The sequence below is a fragment of the Amblyomma maculatum genome, chromosome 5 (genome assembly GCF_055883805.1).
Source record: "Amblyomma maculatum isolate TAMU_Amacu chromosome 5, ASM5588380v1, whole genome shotgun sequence".
NCBI classification, from domain to species: Eukaryota; Metazoa; Arthropoda; class Arachnida; order Ixodida; family Ixodidae; genus Amblyomma; species Amblyomma maculatum.
The window spans coordinates 97,092,534-97,115,756 of NC_139348.1; the positions used below are offsets into that span (position 1 = coordinate 97,092,534).

At 46.7% G+C, this 23,223-nt stretch overlaps 2 protein-coding genes and 6 non-coding genes across 8 annotated transcripts in view; all 8 read right to left on the minus strand.

The window, feature by feature from the left end:
* Nucleotides 1-9,783, minus strand: part of LOC146188863 (alpha-N-acetylgalactosaminide alpha-2,6-sialyltransferase 5-like) — a 22,878-nt gene extending 13,095 nt beyond the window's left edge. Inside the window, exons 1-3 of the mRNA XM_084603930.1 lie at nt 9,665-9,783; nt 3,438-3,733; nt 615-719 (exon numbers count right to left, since the gene is read on the minus strand). Coding sequence (XP_084460056.1) covers nt 615-719; nt 3,438-3,729 — 397 coding nt within the window. The 5' untranslated portion in view covers nt 3,730-3,733; nt 9,665-9,783. The remainder of the gene's footprint in view (nt 1-614; nt 720-3,437; nt 3,734-9,664) is intronic.
* LOC146188864 (uncharacterized) lies at nt 6,661-22,961 on the minus strand. Its single transcript, XM_084605138.1, has 2 exons — nt 22,104-22,961; nt 6,661-6,738 (listed from the first exon to the last, which is right to left on the minus strand). Exons 1-2 carry the CDS (start codon nt 22,959-22,961, stop codon nt 6,661-6,663), a joined length of 936 nt encoding a protein of 311 aa, XP_084461264.1.
* Nucleotides 11,650-11,723, minus strand: TRNAI-AAU (transfer RNA isoleucine (anticodon AAU)). Its single transcript has one exon. It is a non-coding gene; the product is annotated as a tRNA-Ile (tRNA).
* On the minus strand, nt 11,867-11,940 carry TRNAI-AAU (transfer RNA isoleucine (anticodon AAU)). The gene has a single exon. It is a non-coding gene; the product is annotated as a tRNA-Ile (tRNA).
* Nucleotides 12,082-12,155, minus strand: TRNAI-AAU (transfer RNA isoleucine (anticodon AAU)). The gene has a single exon. It is a non-coding gene; the product is annotated as a tRNA-Ile (tRNA).
* Nucleotides 17,288-17,361, minus strand: TRNAI-AAU (transfer RNA isoleucine (anticodon AAU)). The gene has a single exon. It is a non-coding gene; the product is annotated as a tRNA-Ile (tRNA).
* On the minus strand, nt 17,504-17,577 carry TRNAI-AAU (transfer RNA isoleucine (anticodon AAU)). Its single transcript has one exon. It is a non-coding gene; the product is annotated as a tRNA-Ile (tRNA).
* TRNAI-AAU (transfer RNA isoleucine (anticodon AAU)) lies at nt 17,720-17,793 on the minus strand. The gene has a single exon. It is a non-coding gene; the product is annotated as a tRNA-Ile (tRNA).
* Nucleotides 22,962-23,223: the final 262 nt, after the last annotated feature.

Consider the following 23,223-nt stretch of genomic DNA (forward strand, 5'->3'; position numbering starts at 1 on the left):
TCTCGGCCGTCAGTTATTGAAGAGCGACCCGATAAAAGTTTCCGCCAATATAGTTGCAGTACACTTGCTTGTTGCTAGGCGTAATCCCTGACATTACAGGTTCTTGCAAGCAGATGTTGCCAGCTGCAGTGCTCACAACATATGCAAGCCGTTTGGTTGTTCGTATAGTTCAGTAAACATATTTGTATGAAGCAGCGCCGTCGGCAAAGTCATTCATAATTTGTCGCTCAGTAAAATGAATAGATCGGTGTCAAGCGGAACATGTACTGCTATAGCTGACCTAAGGAAATGGAATTAAACCTTACATGTGAAAATCTGGCGCAAAAAGTACACACAGTAGCAATATGCAGTGGCCCACTCCACACGCATAAATGCCGCTGCGAAGATGATGCTAACAGCACACATTTTTGTTCAGTTCCGGGCGTCTTTTTTTTTATGCGCACCACAAGAAACGAACTTTTTGTCAACTAGTTTCACAATATTGCTTGTCACATATCACCAATTCAATGTTCTCCCTTCAACAAATAATGCCAGGTATTTGTAACATATATTTATAGCTGATCTATTGCAGAGCCGTACACGAAACTCTTGCAGCTGTGCAAGCCTCAACTCACCTGAGAAGCCGACCAGCGCACAGGTGGCACAGCTGACGTTCGGCCAGGTGTCCTCATGGTCATGTCCAAGGAAGTCAGAGGCGCTAGATTGGGATGACGACGCACCTGCGAAGGAACATTTGAACAGTTCTTTCACACTTGAAACGTCATTCGTTTGGCTGCTGCTGTCTCTCAAAAATTTTATACTTGCAATGATGATGAAGTACAGTGGTATGGTGGGCTCGTATTGTGCAATCCGATGATCTGGGATAAATGTATTCTGGAGATTTCGCTTTTAACGCGGGAACGTTTCTTGCAGGTGGTATTTGGAAAGTGACATCGCGGGAACTGATTGGTCAGTCAATCAGATGTGTGAATTAATGGGTCCACATGACATGGCCAGGTAGGTAGCAGTTGGAGTGGCAACAGTTGCCAGCTAGGTAGGTTGAGATGACAGTGGAACTTGGGATGCTTGCTAAGATTCAGCCAAGCTGCTCTTGTGCTTGTGGTAGAATAAGCCTGTAGTAGCTTAACCCTGTGTTTACGTGTGAGAAAAGGGAGGCAAATTTAAGGAATTACTAGCTAGGCAAATAGAAAAGCCCATGAACGCAAACAAAAGTCGTAAAAGGCACTCCAGGGAGGAGACATTGACAGTGTCCCGCCATGACCCTAAATGCGGAGCATAAGTTTCCCCTAAATATATTTGCTCCCTCCCCATAGATTAAAGGAAAAAAAATTTTCCTCAGCGGACGATGTGTACCCGCCTCGTTTACGACTCCAGGGGCAGCGGTTTCAGTTCTTCCTATTTTCGCCTCTGTGCATATGGCACATACCTACAGTGAGGGACGGCCAGAGTTCAGTGCATGGGTAAGAATTGAATGCATGATTCCGACTTTGACTGCATAATATATAACGTATTAATTAAAAATTAGTGTTGCTAAATTAATTTAGAAAACATTTTGAGATGATAAGAATAATAATCAATAAAAAAGAAGAATTAAGAAATGCAAATAACATTTTTAAGTATAATCTAGACAGAGAAACGCTAACAAATCTCCGGGTCGCAGTATTATACGTATACGAGAATACTTCATACCCTTGGTGTAGGTCATGCCCTTTGAGGTTTGCACCAAAGAAAAGGGGTTCAGGAATTGTAAACGACAGTCCTAAGCGAGCAAGAGAAATTATCAATTAATTTCTTGTTTGAGGAGCATACCTCCGACAGTAAAGGATATAATAGTTCATGGTTTCTATGTCATCGCATGACGCACAACGATTTGACGGCGTGATTGCACAGCGACATAAAGATTGAGAAAAGGAATTCTACAACGCAATAGCATCTTGGACATTCACATTACGTCGAGCTACGATACATAATATTCCAATTATGGCGCGGCTGTTTTCTCGACCATTTCCTCCTTCTTTCTGGGTAAATGGCACATACCCACTAGAGGGAATCGGGCAGGGTTCAGTCATTTTTCTTGTCAACGCGGTTGATTTCCTTCCTTCACAAGCACTAAGCACTGAGCAAAATGACGTCACGACCCAGTACACCCATGAGTTTTTGAGCAGTGAAGTCGTAAAGATATCACTCTAGTGCAGCTGTGATAGTTGTGGGGTGCCTGGATGACTCACGCTCGGTCATGTGTTTGTGACGTCACGTTGTGGTCGACCGTACGCCAGGGCTTGAGCATCATACTCTGCTTCTGATCGGGAGTGCACTAGAGGACATGACACTCCATTTTTACTCCCTTATATGCTTATTCGTGTTTAGAGAGTAGTTACAGCTCTTGTCGGAAAATGTGGTTGTAATAGCTAGACGCTGAATCGCGCAGCATGAGTGATTGTTATGCATAGATGTAATATTTGAAAGATGCAGGCGTGAATCTAAGGGCACGGAAACTGTCATTTACGTAATTTAGAAAGATGAATCAGCAGAGATTAGCAGCGCTTCGTCATTTATTCTTAGAGTGTGAGCTATAGAATCCTTACCGTTTTAGGGGGCCGTCGTAGGAAAACCATTGTGGCAGTGAGCGAATGAAGCCCACGTAAAAATCGACGACGCGGCATCTTAACTGCTTTCTGCGCATGCGCAACGGTATAAATGGATCAAGTTCGAGTCTTCGCCCGCAGGGGCAAACTAGAATTGTGGCTCGAAACAATCGAAAAAATGGAAACGGCAAGTGTGTTGCGCTTTGTCGGTACGCGCAAATATTGTTTAGTTACCGCGCATGAGCAGAACGAAAGATAGCACGCCGGTGTATGTCTGGTATGAGCTCCTGAGGTGCTAAAATCCACTCTGCCTTTGTCAGTGTAAAGTCACGCAGCGCGTGGTATGTGCATAGTGAGCAAAATTCACAACAAAAAATCAACATTCGGCCGGGAAAATGATTCGAGTGCAAGACAAAGCGCTCAGGTTAGCTTCCATGGCTGCTGGATGAGGCAACACAACCATAGTCTCAGCCTCACATCGAACTGGTTAAAATTAAGATCCAGGTTCTCGCGTTTTATGCCGCCATTTTATTCAAATTCCATTCGTCCGCAAGTGTGTCTCAAAGCAAAACTGCGGATTGCCGTGCCGCGCCTCAAGTTCTAACCACTTTTCCAACCGCTGTTCGTCGTTGTTAATTGAGGGAAAGAGCAGGGGAAGAGAGCAAAGCCTGCTGCCTGCATTTCGGCCCTGTATCAGGTGTCTTCTACTATATATTTCAGCAGCTAATGCCAGTCAGCTCACGACAATTTATGCGTTATAGGCCTGTAAGCTTAGTTCTACCATATTATTTCTACCCGGACACCAAGCCGCGTTGAGGCAGCTGTCAAATGGCAGTTTACGCGGCTACTTACTGAATATCTGCCTGCGCGCCACTAGGTGTGGCCGGGCGAGCCGGTTGAGTCGCAACCGCTCCCGATGAAGTTCGCGGTGGACCGCGTCCAGGGGCTCGGCGCCGTGCCGCTGGTAGGTGCGGCCCCGCACCTCGGGTTCGCCGCCCACGTGCCTTGGTCGCAGCCTGTGCGCGTATTCGACGAGGTCCCCCTGGCGGTCGTCGGCAAAACCGGCGAGGAGCTGGAGCGTGCACAGCAGGCACGCCAGCCACAGCACGGCCGGAATGAGGGAACGGCGTAGGAGGCGCCACATGTCACTGCAAGAGGGTCGTCATTGCACTCATAGCACTGATTTCAGCTTACTATATGGGCTCACCAACCATTCTGATTTAGGTTTCTTGCCTCGAAAGATCTCCTTTGTTAATTGAAACTAAATAACAATTGCACGCGATAGCATTAAATGTCCCTTTTCACTGAAAATTCGATGTCGGAGCTGGCACTGTGAGCAAAAAAGTCAGAACATGGCGCTGCCAGCTGAAATGCTAATGCACTAACTGGACTTAGGGTTGCCAGCCATTACATCTGGCAAGACATGTCAATTCGGGCCTCTGCGTTCATATGGAGGTGACAGAATTTATCATGCCAGGACACTTGCATTCACGTTATCCCTAGTCCACTCAAGCATGTCCATAAGGCTTGGTTGTGTAGCCTACGCTATCGCGTCATACTGTCATACATCATTCGCTTGACAGATGAATTTTGCACTCGCTGAGTTGTTTACTTCCTAGGGATATCTCCCTCCCTAGTGACGGCAACCGTTATGAATAACGAGTTCAAATATTTTAAAGAAGGACGAAGCGCTTACAAGACATTCTCAAGAAAGAGGACACGGGCCAGCGCTTGTCCGTGACCCCTTTCTTGAGAATGTCTTGTTAGCGCTTCGTCTTTTTTGAAATGTTGCACCAACTAGCGTAGCAAAAAGTTCTTGGAGTTCAAATATTAAAGCGACAGCAGAAAAGATGCCGTTCTCAGAAATCCAGTGTCGGCGTTTTCAGCGCCGGCGTCCCCGTTTTGAGCTAAAAATTGCGGTCATTTGCTTTTAGAAAGTTGTAGCTGCCAGGTTATATAGTAAAGCACTGATATTTAAGTACTGTTAGTCAAGCATTGGCAGGCGACATAATCAAGCATCGGGAACCGTTGGTCCCGAGCCGGACACGCTACTCGGGTTACGCGTATAGCCACGTTCGTAGGGACTGGTTAAAGCAGGGCTTTACATCTGTCATGTTTAAATCGTCTTTTTGTGCTAACTAGTATGCATGAGGTAATATAGGTAGTAATTAAAGTGTCAGTTATTAAGGTATTCATAATCCATGTACGCGAACGATGTACCGTAAGGGAAGCCGCAGAGGGGGCAATTAACGATGTCGCGTTACACTCTTAATGGCGGAGCTTAATAGGGTTGGGTAAATGGTACAGTGCTACTTTGTATCCATTTACTACACGGAAGAAAAGCAGCTGATTACTATGCAGCCGACCAGAGATATGCACGTCTTACGAATAAAGGTGCACTGTGAAGTACATTCGTATCAATGACTGCACTTCACTTTACCGTATAGTTCGGTTGATGCGTACGCCCTATACAGAAAGTGTTCCGTAGATATATTTTTCATATGATGACATCACAGCGAAGCTCGGTACCGTCGCGATACAGAATGCTTAATGGGACCATGAAACGGTATTATAAAACGCGCACTAGCAGTAGGTATCCCATCACTACTCTCCGCAATGTACAAATTATTTAAGGTAGCTTTATTAATACTGTAGGTATGGGCGATCAAAGCGATCGATAATGATGCTCCTCCTCTCTCCCCTCAAGTCACCCCACGTCGGCGCGTAAGAAAAAAACTTTCCTTCCAGCGTAACTTGGAGACGTCCGATTAGCGGAGGGGGGGGGGGGGGGGGGGGGGCTCAGCAGCCCCACGGACGTCAGTGGGGAGGATTACGCTCGGAGATATGCTGCTTAAATCGGCTGCGAGCGGTTCACTAGGAGCACTTTTTAAAAAATTATTTGTAAATTATCGACTTCACACAAAATTTTCATCTTTGACTCAAATACTCACAAAGAACACCTCTATGAACAGCATACATTAGAATTTTACCCCAAGCAGCACTTCAGGGGCCCTTTTGAAAGCGGAAGTCACTTGATGCCTCCTTTCGGAAGTTTTTTTATACGCGCAAATTATTGGTATTAAACCCGATATTTCTGCAGCTAGGCTCAATAGACACCAAATCTACAACGGGGCTATTCCAATCCACGTGTGATAATGTCACGCAAAGGCAAGCTGAACAAAAATAAGAACAAGGTGCAGTCTTTTGCTGTAAAGATAATGGTAAACCTATAGCGAGCACTTCGCCCCTCACGTTCGGCTTGAAGCCCGGAAAAGCACCACGTGCACAAAGAATGATAATTGCCGAACGTCCGGCGGTGCCACTGCGTCACAACTCATCTGGCTTCTTTCTGTGGCCATGTCTGTGCGCGGTCGAGAGGTGGTGAAACCCTACATAGCCGCTGCCCGAAGCCCATTCGATGTCATTCAGAACACTATAGCTTGTACTGACTCAAGAGGCCTTTCACATCGCCTTTTCCGCTCCATGTTATGTTCTTTCAGTAAGCACGCAGAATGCCTCTTGCCTCCACAGTTACGGGCGTGCACGAGGGCAGTAAAGGAAACACGAACATTCAAAGTGGAGCCCATAATAAATTCACAGCGCAAAAGGAAACCAGTCGAAGCGGTTCGTTTGTTCCTCCTTGTCGCTGAGTTATTGTCTTTAGATAATAATATTGAAAAAAGTTCTAGACAATCAGATTTGCATTCTTTCTTCAAACTGTAATACTACTGAAATATTCTTCGCATCTGCATGTTTACCGTATAAGACGAAAGACATGTAGAATATTAATGTCATAGTGAAATTTCTTCAGTAACAGATTTATCGACACGCGTCCAACGCTGGGCTCCTCGTACGAATCCCTCTCGCTGTGTACAAAACACTGAGGATCTGATGGTTCAGGCCTGCTTAAGCAAGGTCGCTTGGTTCTGATTATTCATCTGCTTTGCAGATTTTTGTTGGCAGTACAGCAGTATAAATAATTGAAAATTTTAAAATAATCAACACAAACCGCCAGAGAATAAATAGTAATGGAAGGCGGTGCTGCTGAACTCGGACGCACGGTTTTAAATTCACGTCAGGCAGCAGGCCGAAGAGGTCGCCGCTTGTAGTACGGCTTAGGAGGGGAGTCCACCGCAAGGAGGGGTCCACCACCCTGAGCCACGCCCAAAACACGTCCTTCGCTTCTCTAATAAGTTCCTCCGAGGCTATAAGAAATCTAAAGTTCTTCATACTGGCAGGAATATTATTTGCATATCTGTTGACAAGCGTACTCGTAAACATAGCTATGTGCTCTAGTGCGTGTTGAAAAAGAAGAAATGAACTTCCGCTTTTAGGCGATATTATACTGGGCGTTACTATGACTAAACTAGGTCACACACAGTAACAGTATTACAAGAAAAGCAGTGACTGACACGCAAGTCATTGCTCCGTATATACAGAAAGATTCCGTATCACACAGAAGGCGGCAACAGTACGTGAAGCAATTGTGCCGCTTGTATATTCGTCTACTAAAAGGCTGAACGTGTCCTTGGCACTTATCCTGCCTCTGTCGACGTATGCGTGATTGACAGCCACCGCCCTGTACTAATTGCAATGCGCCAAGCGTACAGAGGGCAGCAAAACGTCGGCAGTCGTGGATACCTGCCAAATAAACGAAGAGCAAAAAAAGGAAAAAGGGGGAGGGAAAGACGCAGGCGTACTAGCCAAGCACTCGCGTCCTGTTTTGAGCAGCACATGCCAGTTTTCCCGAAGTTATTTTGCCCTTTCTGCAGCGTTGTCATCGCAGCTTGTTTTTTCGTGTCAGTCAAGGAAGCAAACGTCAGGGCCGTTCTTTCATGTTTAATATATTCCTTTATATTAAAGACACAGCGAGGCTGTTTGTTTGACTTCTCTTTGAAAAATAAAACTCCCAAAAAATGCCATTTTTGTAGCATTTAATCCAAGTGCACAATGATCCTCTGTTAAAATTACGAAGTCGCTGCTCACGAAAGTGGAACTGTCCGAAGTTGCCTACTGCCATCGGGAACCAAATGCCAACAGGAATGAGGCCGACACCAGCAAACACATGAAATCGAAAAAGTTGGCCTTGGCTTAGCTTCGGTGAAACCTAGTGTGGAATGATAGCTTAAGCATGGTTCCAAGATACTTTTTTGGGCGAGTTGGTACTTATTCATTATTAATATAAACAGCGCGAACACGAAGACAAAGCACACGATAAAAGAAAGCCACAGTACAAGCGCTGACTCACAACTATGCCTAAGCCCTTTACTCCAAGGCCCAGAAAAAACAAACATGAAGAAAACGAAACAATCACGTGAAACAACCCCTGGGTTCACCTGCTGCACAAAAAGTCACTTAAAAAAGACACCTCTTTGCTTGAAAGAGCAAGAGAAGTCTTGCTGACACACTTATTGTCCGTTGAAATAAAATATGATTCAACTATCTCTCTCGTCATCTGCTCTTTGTGGCGATACAAAATCCTAACCTTGTCAAAGTTTGACAAGGTTAGGATTTTGTATCGTAACCAGCCCGGGTTTCGGGCCGCTCGGAAGCCCTCGGGTAAGGGTATATTTGCCTAGGGTGGGCTGCACAGCTCTTTTGCGAGAGCATGCAACTTTTGCAAAAGCGCGAGTATGTCTATGACGCGATAGGCTTCTCCGTGGAAAACACACGACAATGGCACATGGTACACGAAAACACTGAGTATTTGGCCACAGAACCTCTTGTTTAGATTTACAGCTAGTGCAGTTCTCGAGAACCAAAGAAGCTGCGTACCAAACTGTGCTAAGAACTTGTTAGTCATTCCAGACGCAAATTAGGTCAATGAATAAATTTGAGCGCTGCCGCACGCATCACCCGTGGAGCGCATCAAGCTTTCAACAATGCAGAAATTTTTTGCTTCCACGCTAAGTCAGGTTGATAATCCTACGATTATTCTGTGGCTCTATATGTTTTGAAAATTCGTCATCTTAAACATGAGAAATCAACATTACAATATCGCATATAAACTCATCATCATTAAATTATTTATATCTCTATCACCGCTTGAATTTAGATGATAGCATCCCGGGCCGGGACGGCCCGGGGTGCTATCATCGGCACCGGTCTGAAACTTTCGGCCCATGCACACCTCTACGAAGCATACCTGCTGTGCACGCTAACCGATGAACGGCCGCTCCAGTTGCCCTATTCCTACGCTAAACGACGCGTTGCGAGCCGGCTGCTTCGGTAAGACCAGCTGGAATCCCCGCATACAGCCATGCGCTGGCAACTGAAACCGACCGTACAGTCCTGTCGAAGAAGCCAAATACCTCGCACCGCGTGCGCGACCAAGGCATATTACGCTCTCCCGTATCTCTCTCTCTCTTCCCGTCTCGTGCAATAGTTCCAATAAACACTAGTCTCCGCCTCATATTACGCTCTCCCGTATCTCTCTCTCTCTTCCCGTCTCGTGCAATAGTTCCAATAAACACTAGTCTCCGCCTAGTAACCGTGTTGTGAGGTTAATCGCTCACGGACTCCTACGCACGAATATATCAATACCAAAGCAAATCTGAATTCAGGCCCACAAATTGCTGTGTTCTTTCTTTTTTGACAAGTCTTTGTGAGTGTTTCTGTTCTCCTTCCTCTTGTGCGCGTTTGTTTTTTCTGGCCAAGTTAAGGGCATTCATAACAAATTTTTTGCTAATAAAAAAGATAACATAAAACAACAACAATAATAATAATATTAATAATAAATTATGCAATAAAAACTATAATTATAGCAAACATACTTATAGGCAATGGTAAGCCCAGCCGGTTCGCAAAAGTTTATCCGAAAAATAAGCGTAAAGAAAAACCGCACGAACAAAAAAGGAGAAACACTCAAGAGGCCGAGTTGTAAATTGTCGAGCATATTGATTGTTCGTCAGTGGTGAAATTAGAAAGTTTTATCATAGCGTAATGCATATTCTTGTTTTACGATGAGCTTCTCCGTCAGTAATAATCTGCCCAAGGCTATCACGGTGGTAGAACGCCAACAGCGTTACACACACCTCGAAATTCGATTCACAAAACATCAACAAGCTAGCAGGACTCACCTCTGCCGACTCTTTCCCGTGCTGAATTCTGGACTCCTGAACCGCCAGCGTGTGCGCCGGCGCGCGCGCTCTGATCAACGCGGGAAGGCGCACGCGGAAGGCGAGAGCACGCACGTGACCCCGGCAGCCGGCGTCGACGCGATCACGCGCCGTCTCCAGGGCGTCCCCGGCCTTGGGGGGGGGGGGGGGGGGGGGGGGGGGGGGCAACGGGGCGCGCTCTCCGTGGCGCACTGCCAAGTCGTTAGCGGTTGACGCGCTCGAAGTCGTTCAAGGGATCCGAGCGACGACGCTTACGTGGTTGGAAGCCGCCGGTCTGAAATCAGCTAGCGTGATCGCAATCGACGCACAAGGGGAGCTGCGGCGGGCATGTGGCCCCTTCGCTACGTGACACCCAACATCACGTTGAACTCTCCGCGGTGGTTTGGCGGCTTTGCGCTCGCTGATGACTTAGCCGCATGCGCAAATCGCGGTTGCAGTGACTCCGTATCGTACGACACGAAAGTTAATGCCATTTCAATCAATTCACGTAGTCCGAATGACCTCGAAGATTTTTAATAGGTTGTCCATTGTGCCCCGCTGCAGCCACATGAGTGCCTTTTTCTGCACGATGTTTTTCCAGCCGAGAACATTTGACTACACACACTGCGCTTTTTCCTGAACTTCCTGAATGAAGTGCATTACTACTACTACTACTACTCCTGTTCATGATCGCGATCGTTTTTTCCACACACTACTTGGCTGGCCGCTAGCAATGTCCAGTATGACAGTAGAAGTTAAAAGATGTGGCCACGCAGCCCCCATGTCCATTCAACATCCCCACATGCGTACCATGGTATATGCTGGCTACAACTACTAAATAACCACGTTTCTGTTAAACAAAAAGTTCAACTTAAGCGCAGAGACTGAAGATGTAGTTGCATGTTGCAGGTGGGATTAGCTTAGCTTATTAATGCGTAAGCATTGCACGGCTATGTCGACAGTTTTCTGTCACCAGAATTTGTCATCAGGATTACGTTTGAACAAAACGAGTTGTAAGACAAAAGAATGGCTACATTAAATAGAAGATGAAAAAATCTCGCTGGAGAAAATTTTGGTGTCTGTGGGTTAATTAGGTAATTATTTAGAGCCAGTTAAGTCAATCAGACGTCGAGATATAGCCGGGCGAAGTAACGGTGACGACCAAATGGGGTGACGTGTACTCAACTTCCGGTGACGTATACGCCTAACTTCTGGTGACGGGAAATGTGAAATGTTTCAACCCGAAAGAGCGGGAAAGGGCGTGTTTGCGTGCAGAAAGCCCGTAAAGAGGGGTAATCGAACCACTGCAGTTTGCAGTGGAGAAATGCGAAAGCCTGAGCGTTGCTGTTCCACACGGTAGACCACGCGCCCCTTGTCGAACAAAGCCAGCATACCGTTGAACGTATCGAAGTTCACCGGCGTTTTATAATTGGTTTACAGGAATGTAAAGGCGCAGCCTCTGTAACACACGCAATCCCACTGACTCATCTCGCGGACAACACATGCTCAGGCTCACGCATTTTTCCAGTGCAAATTCTGCACTGATCTAAGAATAATTTACTCTTTCGGGAATTGTTCCACCGTAGCAGCATTTCTATGTTAATAGCAGCATTTCTATGTTAATAAAGTTCATAGTTGATGTGTACAGCTAAGTTATTTTAAACATAGCGGATCTACCGCGCTATACACACAATCACTCTAGCTGTTAGCATCTATGCACACAATATCTCGTATAATGTTACATAGTCCACTCTAGCTGTCACTCGATACATCTAAAGTTAACATCCTAGTCCTGAAGGAATTTTGAAAGAAGGAGTAAAACTTCTCTACTACATAGTAACACGGAAAGCCGAGCGCTAGTTGGTATACCATTTTGTGGAGCAGGACTTTATGACGGGTTAGTTTGTACATGATCTTGATTATTATAGCGCTGAAGAAACACCACAGGAAGAAAGACACAAAAAGAGTGGCCTGCGCAGGGATCGAACCTACGACCTTCGCGTTATTAGCACGACGCTCTAACCAATTGAGCCAGCAGGCCAGAACTCTCCGATGGTTCGATATAATCCCTCGACATTTTGAATCGAAATGGATAACGCTATAATTTGCCCTTTAGCGCCTGATGTCTGTGGGGCTCGAAACTCTATGCTTAGTTAAAACCGAGAAGGAGAAAAACAAAAAGAGTGGCCTGCGCAGGGATCGAACCTACGACCTTCGCGTTATTAGCACGACGCTCTAACCAACTGAGCTAGCAGGCCAGAACTCTCCGATGGTTCGATATAATCCCTGACATTTGGAATCGAAATGGATAACGCTATAATTTGCCCTTTAGCGCCTGATGTCTGTGGGCTCGAAACTCTATGCTTAGTTAAAACCGGGAAGGAGAAAAACAAAAAGAGTGGCCTGCGCAGGGATCGAACCTACGACCTTCGCGTCATTAGCACGACGCTCTAACCAACTGAGCTAGCAGGCCAGATTTTTTTTTTTCTTTCTTTATTGCATGGAAAAACTTCCGTAAAAAGGAACAACTCCACTTACTTAAACATGTCCATATCTAAAGTTACCGGGCTGTTTAATGCGAGCCCGTCATATCCTCAGCCCGACAATGCACAATCATCAGAACATCAAAAGTCTGGGAGACATACACATGCGTCTAGATACGGCATCCAGTTTGGAGGTTCTTCACGTGCAGCATATACACTTCTCACCAAAGCACACTGCTCCCGAAACACGGATTTCAACGATCTTGGTGGCTCTGCATGCCTGTCGATCATGCGGCTTTTCCAAAGGCTGAACAGTCCCATCAACACAAATAGATCGTAAGGCACGACAGAGTTTTTGTCAGGAGGCAAAAATCTAATTGTATAAGGCGTAATTTCAATGTCCTTTTTAAGAGTTCTTTGTAGTATGTCCCAAAGAACATAGCATCACGGCACAGAATAAAGCAATGATCAATTGTCTCAGGCACGTTACAGAGACGACAATTTACCGACCAGGGCACAAACATCTCCTTATTGTGAAGAAATGTCTTGACAGGCAACGTCGCTGTACGTAATTTGAAAAAGAACGTTTTTGCAGCTGCCTGAATGCACATTTGCCTAACACGCTTTAGAACAGTGGTGTCCAAAAACCCCAGATAAGGCTGCCGATACAACGGTGTAGGGAACAAAGACTCAGTGAGAGCCTGGGTCATCTGCTTTCTCGAGAGGCTATACAGGTAATCTACAGAGAAACGCACAGTGAGAAAATTGAAAGTGTCAGCAACCTCCTTAAGGAATCCCCATAAACGCCCCTCACGAGCCTGCCCAGTTGGTGCGAATAAGTAAGGCAAATGTGGACTAAGGCGCCTAATGAGCACAGTTAGAAGAAACGGATGGTTTGCCGATTTGAAAAAGAAAAAACGGGAGACAAGTTGATGCACAAACAAATGAACAAGGCCCACTCCACCAGACTCTAAGGGAAGAAACAAGTTGTCACGCCGCATGGGCTCCCATTGAGAGCGCCACACAAATGTTGCAAATATTATGTGTATAACTTGTACTTTGCTCCTCGCACAATGCAGGACCTGAAGGATATACGCAAGCTTTGCAAACAAAAATATGTTACAGACCTGTGCCCTAGCAAACACTGAGAGTTCCCTACCCATCCAAGCCTGCGTTTGTCGCCGCATAGGTACGATTTGTGAATCCCAGTAGGCTGCGCTGTTACGAACTTGGTGCAGCGGAGCCCCTAGGTACTGAAGAGGACTACAGTCCCAGCATATGCCTCCAAACTGGCTTGGTCTAGTGCCCCAGTGTCCCAACCAAAAACCTTTGGATTTATCTAAATTAAGGGCCGCGCCTGATACATCGCAGAACTGTTCAGTCAAGTGTAAAGCCTCAGGTACACTCTTTTTGTCAGAACAAAAAAGGGCAATATCGTCCGCGTAAGCTAAAATCTTAACTTCACATTGAGCCAGAGAGAAACCACGGATGGCTGCACTGTTAATTATACTGAGACAGAGGGGTTCCAGATATAAGCCAAACAACAGTGGAGACAGTGGACATCCTTGACGAACAGATGATTCCAGTGGTATTGGTTTCGTTAAATCCTGATTAACAATTAGTCGTGTATACGAGTTCATATAGCACAGCCTTATGCCTTTGAGCAAAACGTCACCAATGTTTGCATTCTCCAAGACCGCGAACAAGAAATTGTGCCGAACTTTATCAAACGCCTTCGCCAGGCCAATTTGAATCGGAGCTACTTGGCCTGTCTCATCTGATACTGTCTCGATTACTGAACGTGCAATATGGATGTGTGTTTGAATACTGCGCCCTCTGATACCACATACCTGATGCGAACCTATCAAGTCCATGATAACCAGCTGCAAACGAGAACAAAGGACCTTGGCAAGAATTTTGTAATCAACATTACAGAGGGAAATTGGACGATATCCTTCAACAGTTTTCAACCGATTAGTATCTTTGCTTTTGGGTATTAATATTGTGTGGCCTGAATAGAAAGTGGGGGGCAGGAAACCCACATCATAAGATGCTTGGAATACTTCCATCAAAACAGGCGTTAGGCAAGGCGAAAATGTTTTATAAAATTCGCTAGTAATACCATCTGGGCCAGGAGATTTCTGGTTCTGAAGGTCTGAAATGGCTGATTTAATTTCTTCCAAAGTGATGGGTCCCTCTACTACAGCACATTTCTCATCGTCTAGTCGAGGAAAGTTCTCAAGTAAGGAATTATAATCGAAACCCTGATTTGGATCTTTACAACTGCCGAACAGCTTTCGATAATAATCATAGAAAGCAGCAAGAATACTAGGAGCATCACTATATGTGCAACCACCATACTGAATTTCCAATATTTCCTTCGTAAGAGCATTCTCTCTTTCATCACTGAGGGCCCGACGTGATGGTTGCTCGTCAAGAAACCTTCGAGTCCTAGATCTTATTAGGGCCCCCTTGTATCTTTCCGTCGCAATTTGTTGAAGCTCTGCCTTTACGTTATTAATTTCTTCAACATAGGCACCCGGGCTAACCCTCTCTAGCTCATGTAGCTCAGTTAGAGTGCGCCCAAGCTCACGAAGGTGGTGTCTCTTTAGGAACGCGATTCTTGCAGAGGCTTCAATTGCTAAGTTTTTGGTTTCCTGTTTGAACAAGTCCCATTTTTGAAAAACTGACAGATCATGGCGTGACCATATGTCTTTCAAACAAGTAGGTACAGCACGCTTAAAGATTTCATCTGAGAGCAGACAGTTATTCATTTTCCACTGTTCCCACCGAGGGTGAAGTATCTGCCGACTGTACCTCCCTACCTGAAGAGACACCATACAATGGTCACTGAAGAAGATGGGCCGCACCCAGTAACCAAACAAATTTGCTAACATGTCTGCAGAAACATAAATTCTGTCAAGGCGCGCATTAGAGGAGAACTGAAAATGAGTGAAATGAATACTGTCGCCTTTTTCCTGCCCCACATCCACAAGGTTATATTCACAAGCCAAATCGTTAAGTAATGCAGCACTAGGGTCATATCTCTTACATAATGCTGATCGGTCCTCATCCCTACAAACACAATTAAAATCTCCGAACAACATAATTTTGCGATCTGTGCACAAATGATTAACTAATGAAAGAAAAAAATGCCTTCTGTCTCGTTGTTTTACAGGGGCGTAAACACAAATAATTCGCCACTGCACACCTGAGATTGTGAGGTCACAGCATATAAGTCGTCCCTCGCCATCTATGCAATAAGACATGGCTGTCATCTCTAGTGTTTTGGCCAGGAATAGCATACACCCTCCGGACAAGCCTCTAGCGTGGCTAACAATAATGTTATATTCCGGCAAAAACGGCTCAAGAGCAGCTTCCGTCTCTTCATCGGAGGACAACTTTGTTTCCTGAATTGCTGCTACAGGCACACTCCATTTCTTTAACAGATGTCTTAACTGCTGCTGTCTCCGACGATTACGCATACCCCTGACGTTAAGGGTAGCGACTTGATATGCTTCGACTCTAGCCATTTTTGGTACTAGTCCTTTTAAACATCATCCCCTGGAATGGGGTGGCCCGCCTGCAAATTGGCGGCCTTTCGGGCAGACATCGCCCTCCTCTTTAAAGTCACCCTTCCTGTGGCCTCTACACAGTGTGCCTTCTGGCCAGCACCATCGATACACACCTCAGCATCTGCGGGACGCTTCAAAGGCACTGTGTTGTCCATGTCCTCCTCTGAGACACTCAAGGCTTCGGCCCACGAACCTGATTGGAGCACATCGCTCGCCGCCACACTGACAGCCGACAGAGAACCGGACGCACCAGAGATCGGCGCCACAGACGGCTCACTGTTACCCTCCAACGACGAAGGAGAATCAATGACGAAGGGAGGATAGGCGAGCATCCACTGGCAGTATCTTCCCCATTGATTCCACAGGAGGCATATCCAGACGTCCTTCAGTGACAGGTGATTCTTGGGCAGCAAGGGCAGCACTCTGAGTGGCACTCACAGGTGGGCCCGGGTCCGGCGGTTTTGGCTCTGGAGACGCTGGTTCTTGATGGCCAGTCACTGCAGATTCTTCTGAGTTGGTGTGAAGTGCAGAAGGCTTCTGGTCCCCATCAATTTGAGGTTCACGACCTAACTCACCAGTTACATCAACAACCTCTGACACATCCATGATATGTTCGGACGCCACGTCATCTCGTGACCACTGGCCTTGACGCAGTCTATCGGCATAACTTAATACACAGTTCTCCACAGTATGGCCAAAGCGCCGGCACTGGGTGCATCGAGGCGTTCGGCACTGACGCCGTACATGGCCTACCCGGCTGCATCGAAGGCACAGTGGAGGTCTCCCTGAAATAAGCACTAATGCCTGCACCCCATAAACATTAAGAGTGTGAGGAATTGTACTTGCTGACACTCCGTCCTTGAGCGTGAGGGAGATTTCACGGTTCGCCGTTTCCATGTGCTCCATCCCTGGGCACCGCCACTTTTCACGTTCCACAGATTGAATCGTTCCATAAGGCTCGAAAGCTTCCACAATCCTCCGGTGCTCCATATAGCGGGGAAGCCAAAGGAGCTTAACCTTGACATTCTTTGTATCCGGGTCGAACACCATGCACCGAAGTCCTTTCACAGGGAACTCTGCTTTGTTAATTAGCTTCTGCTTTGAAGAACTACTCTCGCAGGTAACCATCCACACGTGGCTCATTTGGTACTTACCAATGCACAAAATTTCCCGGAGGTCCAAAATCTGTGCAAGTGCGTCTCGAAAGTCAGGTGCTCGGTACGGGCGACCCTTAAGGTCGGCATGCAGGAAAACGGTATTAAGGACAACATTACCGGTGGGCAGGCGTGGAAGGACAACTTTGTACGTTTCGGTAGTGTCCTGAGGAGTCGAAAGACCTCGGCCAACGGCCGATGCGCTGTTTCCAGCAAGCAACATTTTCAGGCTCAGCCGCTGCTAGCAGGCCAGAACTCTCCGATGGTTCGATATATTCCCTGACATTTGGAATCGAAATGGATAGCGCTATAATTTGCCCTTTAGCGCCTGATGTCTGTGGGGCTCGAAACTCTATGCTTAGTTAAAACCGGGAAGGAGAAAAACAAAAAGAGTGGCCTGCGCAGGGATTGAACCTACGACCTTCGCGTTATTAGCACGACGCTCTAACCAACTGAGCTAGCACGCCAGAACTGTCCGATGGTTCGATATAATCCCTGACATTTGGAATCGAAATGGATAACTCTATAATTTGCCCTTTAGCGCCTGATGTCTGTGGGGCTCGAAACTCTATGCTCAGTTAAAACCGGGAAGGAGAAAAACAAAAAGAGTGGCCTGCGCAGGGATTGAACCTACGACCTTCGCGTTATTAGCACGACGCTCTAACCAACTGAGCTAGCAGGCCAGAACTGTCCGATGGTTCGACATAATCCCTGACATTTGGAATAGAAATGGATAACGCTATAATTTGCCCTTTAGCGCCTGATGTCTGTGGGGCTCGAAACTCTATGCTCAGTTAAAACCGAGAAGGAGAAAAACAAAAAGAGTGGCCTGCGCAGAGATTGAACCTACGACCTTCGAGTTATTAGCACGACGCTCTAACCAACTGAGCTAGCAGGCCAGAACTGTCCGATGGTTCGATATAATCCCTGACATTTGGAATCGAAATGGATAACGCTATAATTTGCCCTTTAGCGCCTGATGTCTGTGGGGCTCGAAACTCTATGCTCAGTTAAAACCGGGAAGGAGAAAAACAAAAAGAGTGGCCTGCGCAGAGATTGAACCTACGACCTTCGAGTTATTAGCACGACGCTCTAACCAACTGAGCTCTCACTCTTTTTTTTTTTTTTTCTTTATTGCCGTGAAACACAAAACAAAAGTACACATAATAAAACACGTCAACTACACTTGAGCTAACGCGTACGCGGCTAAAATCTTTTCAGGTTCACCAACTCATGAAATAGACATTGCCATTGTGGTGGATCCTGCTGCATCCTGAAAGTTTCGCGTATATACACCGCACTTTCAATAAAGTTTTCACGCGCAGATCGTGTATTTATATCTGCGTGACGCACCTGCATTCGTGTTTTCCACAAACTATGGAGGCCAAGAAGCATAATTAAATCATAAGGTGCATCATCGTTCTGCACTGGTAGGAATCTTATGCCGTAAGGAGTTAATGGAAGTTCCTTTTTAATTGTCCTTTGGAGGACGTCCCATAGAAAGATAGCATCCCAACACTGTAAGAAGACGTGTTCAATGGTTTCCGGTTTTTTGCACAACAGGCAATTTGTTGTCCATGGGACGAAGATACCTTTTTCATTCAGCCAGGTTTTAACAGGGAGCGTATTAGAGTGAAGTTTGAAAAGGAACGTTTTAGCAGACGGCCTCACGGGCATCTTCTTAACTCTTTTCAAAACGTCCTGCCATGGGCCTCCACAGTGTAATGCCCGGTAAAAAGGCACCGGCAGCATCACGTCAATGAGATCTTTATACAGTTTTTTTCTGGGAACATTGAAAAGGTAATCAAAAGAAAACCGCACTTCCAGCAACTTGCACGAAAAAACAACCTCGCGCAGGTAGCCAGTCACAGTACCAGGCATGCTTTCACATGACACAATCCATTCAGGGAGCAGCCTCTGCAATCGCACTTGCATCACAGTTCTTAGAAAGGTATCTTTTTGATCACGCAGGAATATAAATCGCGAAACCACTTGACGCAAGAACAAATGGACAAGGCCAAGCCCGCCCCTTTTAACAGAAATAAACAAATTCGTGCGGGCGGTTTTTTCCCATGTGGATGCCCAAATAAAAACAGCAAAAACGCGGTGCATTTTCTGAATTGAGGTTCGTGAGACACACAACACATTCATGAGGTACCACAGCCTCGAAATAAGAAAAACATTGCAAATAGAAGCTCGCGAAAACATTGACAGTTGCCTTCCTTGCCACGCATCCGCTTTTTCTTTCGCTCTGGATGTTTCTTCCATCCAGTGCACGTTGGGATCTCGATAACAATCTAAAGGCACGCCTAGATATCGCGTTGGGAGAGCAGACCATCGCAGCTTACAGAAGAAATCAGGTGTCACGTCCCAATCACCGTGCCAAAACCCAGAGCTTTTCTCCCAATTGATCATACATCCGGTTTGATCACAAAATGTTTGGACGACACCCGTAACTTCACAGATGCTCTTTCTAGTTGCACAAAACACTGCTATGTCATCAGCATATGCTAGCATTTTCACGTGTGCTGATTGCAGCTTGAACCCTAAAATGCGATCGCTATCAATGATAGCCAAGCAAAGTGGCTCTAAATACAGTGCAAAAAGCAGGGGTGAGAGCGGGCAGCCCTGCCTTACCGATGAACGTACTGCGATGCTGTCAGTCAGTTCACCATTCACTATAATACGGGTCGTGCAGTTCGCGTAAGCCATTTTAACACCCTCCACTATGACTTTTCCAAGGTTAGAATGCTCCAAAATGGAAAAAAGAATTTGTTGGGAAACACGGTCAAAGGCTTTCGCCAAATCTAACTGCATCATGGCTATCTGACCACCGAGTGCATCCACACATTCTAGTACGGTTCTTGCGACATGTATATTCGTGGCAATGGATCGACCCTTGATGCCGCACGTTTGATGAGACCCAACCAGTTTTTTTATTACGCTTTGCAGTCTTTTTGCTAAAACCTTCATATACACCTTGTAGTCAACATTGGTGAGGCTAATCGGTCGATATGACCCCACCAACAGTCGTTTCTCCGGATCATCTGTCTTGGGTATTAGCACAATGTGCGATGTAGCGAAAGACAATGGAACAGTATTACGTTCATAAGCTTCAGTGATTACATCGAGCATAAACTGAGCCGCATACTGCTGAAAAGTTTTAAAGAAGGCAGCGCTTAGACCATCCGGCCCAGGTGCTTTCCCAGGTGTCAGGTTATCTATTGCAGATTCTATCTCCTGCAACGTTATCGGTGTTTCTAGGCGCGCTTTACTTTCGTCATCTAGTGCAGGCATCAGTCTTAGAAAATCTGTTTGAAAGCCGCCTACAGTCTCCAGCTTACCGCTAAGCAGTTCTTCGAAGTGCTCTGCTACCGCACGCTTAATATCTTTAGCATCTTCAGTGATATGGCCGGCATACCTTATACTCCTTATTTCTTTCTGGCAGGCGTATCTTTTTTCGTCTGCTAGGGCTCGTTTTGTCGGCACTTCTCCAGCCCAAAGTTTTTCAGCCCTTGAACGTATAACAGCCGCTGTGTATCTTTCGCTGTCGATTGTTTCCAGATCACTTTTAATCTCTCGTATTTTACTGGCGAAATGCCCTGGCACTGAACTTTCCATGCTCAAAAGAAACTCGAGTTGTTCATTCAGTTCTTTTTCTTTTTCTTTTTCTTTATGCCGCACCTTACTGCTCTTTTCTATGGATTTCAATTTGACCCACTCTTTGAAGCTGTCCCATTCCGCTGCAAAACTTACTGGTCGCATAGCCAGACGATCTTCAAACTGGGTCTTAACTTCCATAAGGAACTCTTCATCGGCGAGAAGTTTGGCATTCAGTTTCCATAGGAACCAGTTAAAGCGCGATTTCTTTCCTGCCCTACCGAACACTGCACTCACGAGACAGTGATCGCTGAAAGACACAGGTTTGACCTCATATGCAGTACATAGGGAAACAAGATCAACCGAGGCATACACCCTGTCCAATCTAGCATGGCTATCTCGCTGAAAGTGCGTGAACTCTGGTTGGTTTCCTGTGGAGAACACACTACCAACATCCTCAAGGCCGTATTCATGCACAAGTGCATTCAACAGCTCGGAGCTTCTGTCTCTTCGAGGTTTACACTTCGCCGCTCGGTCCACAGCAGCGCACACACAGTTGTAATCGCCAAGTACAAGCAAGATTTTGTCGACCTTCAACCACAATTCAATAGACTCAAAAAACAATTCACGTTCGCATTCTGAATTGGGAGCATACACACACACAACACGCCAGCATAAATTACAGTAGGTAAAATCAGTAACCAAAAGCCGACCACTTGGACAGGCAAAAACGAACTCTACACTTACTCCCAGCGTGTTACGTATAAATAAAAGGCATCCACCCGATACACCAACAGAATGGCATACACACACATAAAAGTTTGTCTGAAAAGAAGCCACCATACGGTCAGTGCTTTCTTGGCTCTCAATCTTTGACTCTTGCACAGCTGCTATATCTATATCATTATCCACAAGGAGGCGACTGAGCTGGCATTGTCGCCTTCTCGCTCCCAGCCCTCTTGCATTCAAAGTAGCTACGTGTAACGCCGAATTAAGCTTGAGAGTCATGTGTTAGAAAGGGCCGCTCGTACCCGCATGGTGCCTACCTTCATGGTTGCGTGGCCTCCGCTTCTGAAGAAGAGCGGCATATGTGTGCACGTATTGTCCTCCCAGCAGAACCTCGGGCTGCATCCAAACGAAGTCCAAGCACCGTCTGTCATTTTTGCTCACACACGCCCCGCTTGGTTGCAGAATGTTCCTGACGCTGGTCGGTAGGCAGCCGACCCACAAATCGTTCAGGACACCACAAAACCTACGGAGGCGGTTTCCCCGCCTGCCGCGTGTCGGCAGAGAAGTTCGGCTTCGGTCTCAAAGTCGATCTTCGGATGCCCGCAGTTTTCGGCGGCGGCTCACCACAAACGCCGCCTGGCAGCTGAGTCTCCTCGAAGCTTTCCTCGTGTGGACGTTTTGAGGCAATCAAGGCCGCTGTCTCCGGCCCAACTTCCATGGCATCAGTGCAAGGAGGCTCAGTACTCAGATGCTCCTCAGCGTAAGAAAACTTGATTACGTCTTCTGACTCTTCCTTTGAAGCGCTTTCGTGGTCCTGTTGGTCCTGCGATGGAACGTGCGAGACGTGCCGAGTTTCATTCTTTTTACTTGAGACCTTCACCTTTTGCTTAGTTAAAACCGTCATGGAAGGCGCGTCCTGTTTCGTTGACTGGCCTCTAATGTCAGCAGCCTCCTCCGCATCCGCCTCGTCCATTATCAACTCGGACGTGTCCTCGCTGGTCCCAGGTCCGGCAATGCTTGCGTAGGTACGTGCACACTGGCTGTCTTCATGACCGAACCGTCGACAGGTTCCGCAGCGAGGAACCCGGCACTCCTTGCGTATGTGACCCGTGTTCCGACAGCGTAGGCACAAGGGAGGTCTGCCTGGCGCAACAACGAGCGCCAGCTCACCGCTAACGTTCAACTGATGTGGCAGGTCATCCAGCTTCACGCCAGCTTTCAACTTAAGCGTGACAAGTCTAGTAGTCGAGCCTTTTTCTACCATACCTTTCACACGCCAGCGCTCCCTTGTAACTTCCAACACCTTTCCATACGGCGTAAAGGCAGCACGCACATCCTCGTCTGGCACGTTGTGTAAAAGCCAGTGAAGTTTCAGTCGCACGTCCTGGTTGGCCGGGTCAATTACCAAGCAGCGACCGTTTTTCACACACAACACACCGACACTAACAAGCTTGGTCACCGCTTCAGGATCCTTGAGAGTGACAGCCCAGACGTGGCTCATCCGATACGCCCCCATCGCAACAACATCGGGGATCAGCGAATGCTGTGCCAACGCGTCGCGGAAATCTTCCACCCGGTACGGGCGGGCCCTGATATCGGTGTGCAAAAAAACAGTATTCAAAACAAACCGACCTGTTGGCAGTGCAGGCAAAACGACCTGGTAAGTGGTTTCCTGTTCAGCAGTCCTGTTACCGCGGCCTGACATGGCCGCTGAAGCCGCTCCTGAGGAGCCCTGCATCCTGCGTCCGTTCACTGGCGTGGCCGGAAGCAGAATCCTACTGAGCTCTCACTCTCAAGGATACTGAAGCCGTCAACAAGATTGTCAGTGTAGGTGAGCTGTCTGTGAAAAACGGTCGCTGCTTGGTGATTGACCCGGCGAACCAGGACGTGCGACTCAAGCTTCACTGGCTACTTCACAACGTGCCAGATGAAGATGTTCGTGCTGCATTTGGGCCGTACGGAAAGGTGTCAGACGTTTCCCGGGAGCGCTGGCGTGTTAA

Excerpts from the sequence above, each read along its gene's own strand:
- LOC146188864 (XM_084605138.1), bottom strand. The coding sequence starts at position 22,961 with ATGCAGGGCTCCTCAGGAGCGGCTTCAGCGGCCATGTCAGGCCGCGGT. Across the intron at positions 6,739-22,103 it reads CGGTTTTAACTAAGCAAAAG|GGTGGTGGACCCCTCCTTGC; the intron begins GTGAAGGTCTCA and ends GGCGTGGCTCAG.